This window comes from Trachurus trachurus, assembly GCF_905171665.1.
Source record: "Trachurus trachurus genome assembly, chromosome: 19".
Classification (NCBI taxonomy): domain Eukaryota; kingdom Metazoa; phylum Chordata; class Actinopteri; order Carangiformes; family Carangidae; genus Trachurus; species Trachurus trachurus.
Window position 1 is genome coordinate 12004710 of NC_139913.1, and position 12863 is coordinate 12017572.

A 12863-nucleotide genomic window follows, 5' to 3' on the forward strand; every position below is an offset into this window, starting at 1 on the left:
AGATCTAGTTTTACAAACATGTCGGTAGGGCTGTCCTGATTATCATATTTTGATAATCGAATATTCGCGGACATAAAATCGATCAAAATTGAAGCTTCAGCGGCTGGGGGGTGCGCGATCGTAGCGGAAATAATGAAAGTAATGGCAAACAAACACTGCATATCTCCAAAATCAGGTAGGTTTCCAGGATGCCAAGTAGCCTACTCATTTGTAACAATTGCCAATGAGAACCAGTAAAAGGAAATAAAGAAAAGAAAAATCGATCACGGACTTAATGATCGATTATCATGGCAACGAATGAAGCTTCGAAGCTTAGATTTTTTTGGGTCAGCCCTACATGTTGGCTTGCTTGAAGTAAATAAACTTCTCGGTGCATGTTTGAGGAGCCATCTGACGCTGTCTGTGGAAAAAAAATGTGGCTTTGAGGGATGTAAACAGCCTAAGCAGCCGAACTTCCATCCTCTCCCATTCATCGCTACCGTGGCGATGCGGGGACAGACACAACTACCGCAAAACAGGAGCAATTAAACTGAAAACCTTCAGATTCCTTCTTTTAGACCTAAAATGTTAGGAAAATACAGCCCCGAGTTGAATTTGCCCGGAATTGTCCTTTAAGGTCCTGAACTTCACTCACACACCTGATTCAGTCTGCTGTTGGTCCAGCCCAGTTCCTCAGAAATAAAGACTGATTCATCCCTGCCTCACTGACCAGTAGCACCGCCTGGTAATCGTATTAACAAACTCTAACTCAACAGTAGGTGTGTTTGCAGATATAAGAAAGAGAAGGAGCACGTTGTCACTTTTGTAGAAGAACTGCTAAACGTGACAGTCCCTTGAATTCTGTGAACACCTGTCGTTGAAGTCAGCTCCCTGGATTAAAACACTACAGCTGAGGCTAAAACACAAACTATTCAGTCTCCATATGAGACAGCTGTGAATTGGACAATGAGCTGTGAAAGTACACAAGTCCCTCTAATGGACCATCAGTGACCTGAAACCAAACTTTATACATATAAATCAACGCTGACAATGGAATCAAAGTTTTCAACCTGTGACCAAACCAGCTGATGTTTTTCATAGACTTGAGTTTTTTTTAATATCATGAACACTTCAACAGAAAGGCTGAGGACATGAGCTTCAGTCTGTGGGATTTGAAGATGAAGAAGAATTACTGCCTGTACATTTTCAGTGAATCCGTGATGAAGCAATACTCAGTTGTTTCCACATGAATCATTTAATAAAATCTAATGCAATCATGTGGTCAGTCATGTGATCATGCTTTGTTTGCCCACTTCAGACATTTACATTAAATTGTTGATTAATTGGTTTGAAATAAATAAAGAGCTTCATTGTTATCAACATTATAGTACAAAGCCATGACAGAGTGCAGCAGCTGTGACAAAGCAGAGGTCAGACACAAGGACAGATAAATGACAGAGGAAGAGTCCAGACCAGACCCAGACCAGGACACCAGAGTCTCACACCGGCTGTCGTGGTCCAGATCTGATGTTCAACAGGGGGTCCACTGGGGTTCTCACAGGTCTACTGGTTCTTCTTGTCCTCTGGTGGGGAGTAGGGAGGAGGCTTGTCCTGCAGAGAGAGACAGACAGGTCTAGTCTAAGACTGCAGGACTATAGGCTGATGCAAACTACAAAGCCAGTTTAACAAACCCAGAATAACTTTTACTCACCTGGATTAATTGAATCTAACAGAGGTCATCCTGATACCTGTACCTGCACAACCAAGTTGGTTCAAACTTGTTCAGTTAACTATTTAAAGCTATATCAGTGTTTTGCTAGGAGCTGGGCCGAAAAGTACAGTATACCCCCGTTACCCCCGCTGCCCCCGCCTGTAAAGCCGGGTTTCCACCCAATCAACAATTTTGTTACCGCAACATATGGTTCAGGTCATGATAACGTATGTATTTTGACTATTCAAACTTCCACAGCCCATAGTTCTCTGTGTTTGATACATCAAGAGACTTTTGGTGCGTCACAGACACACACACTCACACACTAAAGGGACCACAATGGAAATACGCTGTTTTGTCTGTTGTTAATAAATATCTCAATCAATCAAGTAAACCATGGACAGCGCCTACGCAGTATCGTTCTGCTGTGTCGTCGCCGTCAACGGCATCAAAAAGTCAATGAGATTCTGGGCTCTTGACAAACACCTGCACATTTCATCCACTGCTGCACTGACTTTGCTGGGTTTTGAGCCATGAGGAAAGCAACAAAACTGTCAAAAGTCCTGAGGGAGAAGGTTGTTCAACTTTATAAAACATAAAAAGAATATAAAAAGATATCCAGAGATTTGAGAATGCCGATCAGCAGTGCTCAAGCTCTCATAAAAGTGGAAATTGAGGGGTTCTGTTGATACCAAACCACGGTCTGGTACCATCAAACATTTGTTGGTCTCTGATGATCATTTTTTTTTTAGTTTTTTTTTAATGGTTGTGTTATTTTGGGATGTCTCAACAGTTTAATTTGAATCCCATTAAAAATAAGAGAAATCTGTTTTGCCTGATCATTCATGGTACACACAGTTACAAAATCTTCCAGGGTATGTAAACTTATGAGCACGACTGTATGTTAACCCTGTGATAGAATAGACTGGCGACCTGTCCAGGGTGAAGTCAGCTGAGACCGTGACCCTAGTGCAGAATAAGAGGTATAGATAATGAAAAAATGTAAAGAAAAGGTGAAGTTAATGTCACACTTTATATCTGATGACAACATTCATTTATAAATCACGTTTATCCATCCATCATCCATACTGCTTATCATGGTTGCAGGGGCTGACATTGGGCAAAGGCAAGCTGTCACCTCCTTGGGTCACCAGTTAGTTACCCTAATGTGCAGGTTGTACATTGAGGTAGGGTTAGTAGGGTGAGGGGGGGGCTGCTCCAACAGACTGACGCAGGGAACTCACCTGTGGCAAGTACACATGTGTGGGAGGCAGTGTGGCACCGCTGGCACTAGCTGCTGCCTCAGCTGCTTTGGTCTCAGCTGGAACAGATGGAGGGGTGGGGGGTGGGGGGGGGGGGTAATAAAACATTAACACACTTTAACATTAAATCCCTGAGATTTGAGAGAGAACTGCATCACATCTAAAAATACAGTAAATGCTTGTGCCAAATTGGCACAGACATGGGGTGGACACAAAACAATATGACCCTGGCTGCGACTGCCAGGGTGGAGGCATAAAAACAAAACAATTATGATATTAATTATTGCCCTAAGTGTGTCAGTTCTCACCTATAATCAAACTTGATTATAGGCGAGAAGTGACACCTGGTATGGGATAAGTCAGACATTACATTTAAAGTCATTTCTTTCAAGGATCCAGCAATAAATGGAAAGTGGACTTGCACTTACAGTCACCCACAATATACAGTTAGGTGAGGTCCATAAATATTTGGACAGTGAAACAGTTTTTAGTATTTTGGTTCTGTGCATCAACACAATGGATTTGAAATGAATTAACTGATATGAGACTTTTGGCTTTAATTTGATGTGTTGAACAAAAATATTGCATAAAACTGGTAGGAACGGCAATCATTTTTATACAGATACAGATATACAAAAGTAACTGGACAAATCAATAATTGAAGAGAAAAGGCTACTTTTTATATTTTTTTGAAAATCCTTTGCAGGCAATGATTGACTGAAGTCTTGAACCCATGGACATCACCAGACACTGGGTTTCTTCCTTTTTAATGCTCTGTCATTCCTTTATTGCAGCGGCCTTCAGTTGCTGTTTGTTTGTGAGTCTTCCTGTCTGAAGTTTAGATCTGGTGACTGACTTGGCCATTGGAGAATATTCAATTTCTTTGCTTTGATTTGATAAAAGCACTGTCCAATCAATTTGGCTGCATGGGCTGGATCTGAGTGACAGTATGTCTCTGTACACCTCTGTGTACCTCATCCGGCTGCTGCTTTCTTCTGTGACATTATCAATAAACAGCAGTGACCCAGAGCCGCCGGTGCCCATGCAGACCCCAACCATCACACTGCCTCCACCATGTTTCACATGACGTAGTATGCGACACCTTCTCCACACTTTTTATCATTCTGGTAGAGGTTGATTTTGGTCTCATCTGTCCAAAGAAGGCTGCTCCAGAACTGTGCTGGCTTTTTTAGATGTTTTTTTTTCTTTCTTTAGCAAAATCCAGTCTAGCCTCTCTTTTTCTTGGGCTTTTGAGTGGTTTGCACCTTGCAGTGAACCCTCTGTATTTGCCTTTATGAAGTCTATTTTTATAGTAGACTTGAATATTGTAACTGCTACCTCCTGGAGAGAATTCTTTACTTCACTTAATGTTGTGAAGGGGCGTTTCTTCAACATGGAAATGATCCTACGATCATCCACCAGGAATGGATGTCCAGGCCTTATTGTTAATAATGTTGTTAATTAAAGCTGAGAGTCTGCACTTCCACTCCATATGCATTATATGACCATAATTTGAATATGTTTCAGTAAACAAGTAAAATAACAAAACTTATGTCAGTGTCCAAATATACGTATATGGAGCTAACTGTAAATAAGGTCGAACTGCCACAATATCAGTTTGGTCACCCCGGCAACCTCTCTGTCAGACACTCACCTGCTGCTGAGGACGGCAGGTCTGGGTCGTGTGGCGGCTGCTGGCCCAGAGGAGCAGAGTATGGAGGTGGAGGGATGTAGGCGGCGGCAGCAGAGGCATCAAATGCTGGTAGGCTGGGGTAGAATCCGCCTGGAGGGCAGAACACACACACACACACACACACACACACATGCTGCCTTTATCTCAGGCCTCTGAGACAGACATAGTATCTGCTGATGAAGGCTGCGGTCATCTCAACTGCTGCTACCTGTGGGAGGAGGGTTGGGGTAGGAGTAGCCAGGCGGAGCTCCGGATGGGTACATCCCATTAGTGGGGGGAGGAGGGTAAGCGTAGGCTCCGTTGGCCATGAAGGGGCATCCACCGAAGCCAGCGGTCACCGGCTGACCTCTGGATGCTGAGAGACAGAAGAGGAGGACAATCAGAGGAGGATGTGATAGTTACGTTTAATTAAATATGTGGATGACATGGCGTTGGTGGGTCTAATGGTCATAATCGGGGGCCAAGATGTTGAGACAGTCAGCAGTTTTAAATATCTTGGCATCATCCTAGACAGTAATCTGAATTCTATTGAACATGCTGAGACTGTTTCTCTTAACCATCCTGTCGTCCTCCTGTGTCAAACTGACCCAATCTGTTTCGAATTGTCCTTCTTTCCTCCCTTCCTTCTGTCTCTCCATCCCTCCTTCCTCCCTCCTTTATCTACTCCTTTCCTTTCTTTGTTCTTCCCTTGCTCCATCCTTCTTTCCCTCCTTTCTCCCTTCTTCCCACCATCATTTCCCTTCCTTCCTTCTTCCTTCCTTGACCCAATCTGTTCCCTTTCTTTCTTTCTTTCCCTTTTTTCCCTCCATCTTTCCTTCTTCGTCCTTCCTTGACCCAATCTGTTCCCTTTGCCAAATCCTTCTTTCCTTCCTTTCTCCCTTCCTTCTTCCCACCATCCTTTTCACTTCCTTCCTCCCTTCGTTTTTCTTCCTTCACTGATCCAATCTGTTCCCTTCCTCCATCTTTCTTTCTTTCCTTCCTTCCTTGACCCAGGAGGACAACAGGAGAGTTAAGGACATTTAACAGCTTTGTAGTTAGCAGAAGAGTGCTGAGGATGGTTTACACCTGTCTGCTGGAAAAGCGTAATCTCATACAACATTACATGTTGGTCTGGGAATCTAGGGGCATAAAGCAAAAGTAAACTCACAAAAATTATAAATATAGCCAGTAAAATGAAGAGGAAAGACCTACTGATAGTTCAGGACCCCCATTTGAAAGACTCCCATCAGGAAGGAGATTCAGGGTCCCTACATCAACTAGATCTACATCTATTATTCTGCTAAATCAATGATCAGGTGATTTTACACTATGCATTTTAAGTTAACCCCTCCCCCCACCTCTCATTGAACCATTGATATTTTGGAGTTACTAATTTATTTTACTTATACTATTTATCTTCACTTTTTAACAGATATAAAGCTGTCTTTTGCACATTTCTATGCCACGTGTCTGCTAATCTGCTAATCTGTGTCTGAAGCTTTTGTATGTTGTACGTGCTGTGTAGTCTTGTTTTTGAGGCCAAAGATGAATTTGAAGATGACAATAAAGATTTTCAATTCAATTCAATTCAACAACAACATCAGGATGACAGTTGCTGCTGTGACATGTTACTGTGCTGGTGGGTTGTCATACCCTGAGCCGCCACCTGCAGCATGTACTGTCCAAACTCTATGGCCCCTCCTGCAGCAAACACAAGCTTGAACGTAGCATTGCCATCCCAGCCACCTGTGGGAACAATCACACATCAATCACTGTGGTCACTGCACCAACATCCGTGGGCTCAATGTGTCCTAATTCAGGGGCTGCATCCTTTGGAGGACGCAGTCTATGAAGGTGTATACCCCTTTAGTAGCGGTCAAACATTTCACAGAATGAAGCGGAATAAGACAGTCTGGTCTACGGAGGATTTATACATCCACTGTGATTCATACATCCACAACTGCCTTTGAAAAGCACAGCAACGGTGATCTGAGTTGAACTGTGCTGAGCCACTTACACTGAGACACAGTACTTACATTGTGGCAATACAAGTGGCTCTCTGTGTTGTTCTTTCTTTCATTACCAGCGTGCAATGAATCTTGGGAAAGGTTGGGCCACAAAGGATCCACTCATTGGATGCATCATTGCCCAGGGAAACCAGAATGCATTTCTTGCGCCTTCGCAATGAGACAGTCAGTCTAGCTGCTCCATGACGCTCGGCCTTCATACCTGTGACGGATGCGGCCTCTGAACCGGGCCACAGCTACGGTGTAACCTGAACGTACCTCCAGGTTCTGCGGTGATGGTGCCTTTGATGTAATTGGCTCCCAGCACAGGTTGTTTGACCTCGCAGCCCTTCATCAGGTAGAAGGGCATCATGAACGACTGCAGCGCATCGTGGCCTTTAGCCAGGAAGATCACCTGAGGGGGAACAGACCACTAACATTGTCTGCAAAACCTCTCACACAACACGCCCCCCCCCACACACATTGCTGCCTGTCAGTGTATCAGGCTGTTGTGTACTTGCTGTCAGCAGTGATGAGGATAAATGGACAGTGTGTCTCTCACCCTGTATGGAGTCAGGTAGATGCTTCCCTTCTTGCTCTTCCTGAAGGCTTCAGGCAGACCGTCCACATCACAGAACGCCAGCTCCACGTTGTCATGGTTCATCAGCACACTGAGACAACAAGCACACAACAATCACACAACAGAAAACACAGCCGGCCAGTCGGTCCATATAATACTCTCAAACTGGCTAACAGGTCCAGCACTGAGGCTGCCACGGTGACCAGCAGAATTTTAAATGAATTAATGTAAACATTTGGGGATTTGAGGACAGTTTTCCTCCATTAATTTGACTCATTTCTTGAAACAGAAATTACATTCTCAAAACAATATGGACAAACCTCCAAACCACTTGGCAAATGTTCACAACAGAATTGAATTTCTCATTAATTTAATCAAATTGCAAATGTCTCAGTACGTCTTTGTAAATGATTAAGTACAGATAGCCTATATTTAGCACAATTTCCAAATGAATAGATCCTGTTGATCTAATGTTGATTCTCAGTCTAATGGTTGTTCTCTCCAAAACATGTCAGCATCATTTCATTGCTTCCTGTTTTTGTTTATGTGTTTTATATTACAGTATATTATGCTGTACAGTATTACAATATATTATGCTGTATACATTTGCACTGTATACATGAGTGAACTGTTTTGGGAGAGATATGAGCTTTTGCAAGTGAGCTATGGTGTTGTGAAGACTGTTTTGCCAAATGATCTTAAGAGTTTTGAGAATGTAATTGGATACCCACAAGGGCAAACGTCTGAAGTTGTTTTACAGGAGGAGAAAATACATACATTTTGATGAGGTTTATATCAAGAGATACATGAACATACAGCATAAAGCTGGGAAAATACATATTTTGCATCATGGGGTATTGAAGCACCATTGCATGACCACACTGCAGCCTGATGTGAGTGTTATTATCTGTCATTCAGACATTACAGCTCCATGTAGGACTGTCTGTGTGATTCTGTAAAATGCTTTAAAGAATTAGTGGATGGTCTTTTAAAGGAACTACAGAAGTGAAGGGGCCTTTACCAGGTCAGATTTAAAAGTTTCAAGTTAAAATAATAAAATACAGTTTTAATGAAAGCTTATTATAGGCTAACAAATTATTTTAACAAAACAAACTGGTCTAAATTAGACATGAAGCTTTCTGTGAATTACTGTGAAGCCTGTCCTTTTGGGCTTCGCTTGGCAAATTCCAGTCGACTTGTCAACATGGCACGGAATACTGAATCTTGATGTCTATTATTACATTAATTGTAGTGTGATCTAGAAATATTTGACTGTCTATGTGAGACACACATTTTAATTTAAAATCAGCTCAGAGAGTAGCGGTGAAGATGATGAGCACTAATAAGGACAGTGGCGAGAACAGTTGTGTCAACAGTGGTATGAACAGTGATGATGAAGACAATGATAAAGACGGAGAAGAAAGTGAAGACAACCAGCACTGGTGAAGGCAATAATGAAGAGAATGATAAAGACAGTGAAGACAGTGATGAAGACAGAGGCAGTGAAGGCAGCGAAGAAGACGACAGTTAAAGCAGAAGTAAGCGATCCGGTCGTTTTCGCTAATGCTGCGTTCCAGGCAGGCTTTTGAAACCGTAAATTACAGCTTCAAGTCACAACTTACGACTTTGTAGCGTTCCAGGCAACCCACTCGTGTTTTTCCGACCTGTTTTACCTGTGAAAGTCACTATAACGGCCACTCGTAACTTCCGACCCGTGAACTCGTACCAGATCGAACCGGTACAACTTCACAGGTCGGAAAAACACGAGTTACGAGTTTCCTTGAACGCACCATAACAGTCCTCGTCCCTACGTCACCACATTCAGGCGCATCCCTTGGCTGCACACACAGCCCTGCATGCCGTTCTCTCTCCTCATTGGATAAAAACTGTAGGATACGATAAATGTTTTCTCCTCGGCTCAGAGCAGAGCAGAGTGACTGACAGACCCATGTTTCGGTCCAAACACTCTATGTAAGTGATTGCTGTCGGAAGATATAACTATTTAAGACTTATATTAACACAAATATATCACTTACTTCTGCTTTAAGACAGTGAAGACAACAAGCACTGGTGAAGGCAGTAATAATACAGTGATAAATACAGTGGTGATGACGAATACAGTAATGAAGACCGAGATGAAGACAGCTATGAGGAAAGTGATGAGGAAAGCGATGGGAATGATGATGAAGACTGTGCAGTAAACATGACAGTAATGCTGCTGTTCAACATGGTGAAACACAGCTCCACCTAAAGCTAGGAAACGCCTGGTGTGATCACGGTGACGTCTTCTCTGTGGTTGTGTGGTTGGCTGCTGCAGTGAAGATCAGTTGGTGAAAGTTTAGTTTGGAAAATGCGATAATCCCGTTCGGCGCGCGCTGCTATAACGGTCACTGTGGCCTCGCTGCTGTTACTATGGGACCAGGCGTACAGCTTGTGACGTCACCATCACATAATGATAAACAAGCTAACAGGTAGGCTACTAAAAGTTGTTCCGCGGGATGAGTCAGCTAACTCACGCTGCCGTGTCTGCTGGATAAATATACACCGTCTCCATCCGTTCACACAAATGACGCAGGAGATGTTTATTATTGAATGACGTGTCTGTGACGTTTCACGGTAGAGAGTAGGATGAAACCCGCTAGCTTTAGCACGTTAGCGTGTTCATGATGATTTTACCTTTCGCTGTTGTTGATGATGACTCCACCGCACTCCGAGTGGTTCTGGTTCAGGGTCATGGTGTTGGCGGCCCACCGGACAGGAAGACTGGAGGACGGGAGGCTGCGGTTCCGCGAGCTCTTCCAGCTCCGCTGAAAACGTCTGACTGACGGTCGGTGCTGTGTCTGTCTATGGTGCTGTATGTCTATGGTCTATGGTCGGTGCTGCACCTGCTCTTCCGTATGGAACGCCCACAACGTGACGTCACAGAGCCTAAAAAGCATTCGCGAAAAAATAAGATACAGATTAAGCAAACTTGATTATTGTTATCATCATAGTAGTAGAAGTAGAATTAGTATCAGTTGTTTCACATATCAGCACTTTTTCTATTTTATTTTATTTTATTTTTTCTCAAAAAGTGCTTGATTTTTGTCGACACAAACAGTTTCTTTGGGGGGAGGGTTAATCTAAATTCTAAATGCTTTATTTATCATATTATACTTATTATACTAAACTTTGATTCTGATTAACCCCCTTGATACTGTTTTAGTTTACTGGAGTCCATCCTGACAAACTGCAGCACTGTGGTGCCCTCTGGCAGAGGAAGGAAAGATTTAGGACAATCGGAAGCAAAACCAACAGACTGGACAACAGCTTTCAGCCCAGAAACTATATATACCTATATGGACCTCCTGTGCAGTGCCCCTTTCCCACTGATGCTGCTGCTCTTACCTGTTTTAGATGTATTTTGTATGCTGATTTGATCAGTTTTCTAATGTGTATCTTGTTTTCCCAGTCTTCCATCCATTAAAAAGTCAGATGGAAATTCATTGTATATTCGTATAGCCTAATGAATAATTTATACTTAATAATAAATAACAAACTATAGAATTAAGTGAGTTATTACCTTAGGCTGTAGTGTTGTACAGTCTGATGACAGAGAGGACTAAGGATCTTCTAAACATCTCAGTTCTGCAGTGAGATGCTGCTGCAGCTGCATGTCTGAACTAAATGTTGTGGAGATGGTGGTTTGTGTTGTCTATGATGTTCTCCATCTTACATTTGGATGTGTCTCTCAACAACAGCCCTGAGTGAGTCCTAAACTTCCTGAGGAAAAAGAGCCGGTCCTGCCCCCTCAGGTTCTGGTACCCAGTTAACTGTCCAGATGCCCAGTCAGGTATGTGAGTCTCCATCTCCTTGGCCTTGAAAGTGTTTAGAAGGAGTCAGTTCTTGTTGCTCCATTTACTGAAGGCTACTGTCAGATGATCCCTGCACTCTTCCTGCATGTTTCTTCCACACACCATAATCGCTGTATTTTGAGTATTTCTAGATGTGGTACTGGTAGGACTCGCAGTTGTTTTCACAGATAGAGTCAGAGTCAGGGAACAGAAACAGTTGATATCAAGTAGTCATCAAGAATGGTAGGGGGTCCGCCCTGAAATGCCTCCTCATTAAAGGGATAGTTCAACATTTTGGCAAATTGGCCCATTGCCATAATTGCTATAGTCATAGCAGTAGGTTCGTTACCTTTAATTGTAGGTGTAAGCTATTTTTAGTACAGCGGAGCGCAGCAGCAGGCTGCTCAGAGCTACGCTATGGAGGCTAAGGGAATTTCTTGGTTTCCCTCATCAAACTCATCAAATACAAAATCCCAAAACTCCACAGCGCTTTTGTAGACAAGTTGTGAGCTGCACAACCACCACGCTATGAGATAATGACGGAACGATACGAAACGGAGCCGTTTTCGAGGTAAATTCATACAAAACCGCTGATGCGCGTTGCGTTCAGGGACAGTTTTTCAGCAAGCAGTCTCCGTATTTACCCTGTATTTACCTCGAAAACGGCTCCGTTTCGTATCGTTCCGTCATTATCTCATAGCGTGGTGGTTGTGCAGGTCACAACTTGTCTACAAAAGCGCTGTGGAGTTTTGGGATGTTGAATTTGATGAGTTTAATGAGGGAAACCAAGAAATTCCATTAGCCTCCATAGCGTAGCTCTGAGCAGCCAGCTGCTGCGCTCCGCCGTACTGAAAATAGCTTACACCTACAATTAAAGGTAATGAACCTACTGCTATGACTATAGCGATTATGGCAATGGGCCAATTTGCCAAAATGTTGAACTATCCCTTTAATAAAGTGTCATTGTGAAGAAAGACGACACATGTGAATTGGACACATGGGATACATTACCCACATCACTGATTTTATTAAAACCACCTTTGCAACATCATCATCCATTTGTGATAATATATTTAGGCTATTCATCAAACTTCTAACAGCAATGTGAACAGCAGTCTCCATTAATATAACAGTTGGCATAACTAATAATGACTATCCTAAAATAGGTATTATGTAAGTGATGACAGTTAGAATTAAACTGATAACAGGAGGCTTCTTCACTGAATGACGTTGGACGTGTGTTATTTTAATGCATATTACTCAGAAAATGTACCATGAAATAACTATGACCATACCCAGGTCAAGACCATTAAATGACTGTGAAACCCATTTATTTCCTATAGGAGTTACAGCTGACTGAACAAATACAACATCAGGATTAGTTAAGCCTGGCTGTAGCCTGGCTGGGAGCAGGCTAGCTGCACAGAATAAATCTCCATGGCAACATATTTGCCTCTGCTTTCATGCAACTGAGTCCCCGCTACATTCAGCCAAGATAACCATAAAACCCCAGCCTAATCTGTTATCTAGGTTTCTGTGCAACAGCCCCCTGGAGCCACTTTTTTTGAAACTCTTCATACAGTCTGCATTACTGACACCAAATTCAGCAAAACTCCCTCAAACCACCAGAAGTAATCTCAAAATAAACTTGTTCAGCTATCACCCCTACAAAACATACTCTGTCATAACACTCTAACACACACATCCAACAGGAGAATAGTGAACTTTTATGTTTGAAGTTTTAATATATTTTTTCTTACAAGTTATATTTTCATTACAGAATAGCTCCTTTAAAAATATCCTTTACTGACTGTACTACA

General features: G+C 42.6%; 1 protein-coding gene across 1 annotated transcript; it reads right to left on the reverse strand.

Moving 5' to 3' along the window:
• Positions 1–543: 543 nt before the first annotated feature.
• Positions 544–10072, reverse strand: wbp2 (WW domain binding protein 2). Its single transcript, XM_083994076.1, has 8 exons — positions 9887–10072; positions 7193–7301; positions 6910–7045; positions 6278–6370; positions 4854–5000; positions 4607–4735; positions 2935–3011; positions 544–1590 (listed from the first exon to the last, which is right to left on the reverse strand). Exons 1-8 carry the CDS (start codon positions 9943–9945, stop codon positions 1543–1545), a joined length of 798 nt encoding a protein of 265 aa, XP_083850202.1. The 5' UTR covers positions 9946–10072; the 3' UTR covers positions 544–1542.
• Between the last annotated feature and the right edge of the window lie 2791 nt (positions 10073–12863).

Coding starts and splice junctions, on each gene's coding strand:
- wbp2 (XM_083994076.1), bottom strand. CDS start 9,945: ATGACCCTGAACCAGAACCACTCGGAGTGCGGTGGAGTCATCATCAAC. Junction 6,371..6,909: donor CATCACCGCAGAACCTGGAG/GTACGTTCAGGT, acceptor TTGTTCCCACAG/GTGGCTGGGATGGCAATGCT. Junction 3,012..4,606: donor CCTGCCGTCCTCAGCAGCAG/GTGAGTGTCTGA, acceptor CATCTGTTCCAG/CTGAGACCAAAGCAGCTGAG.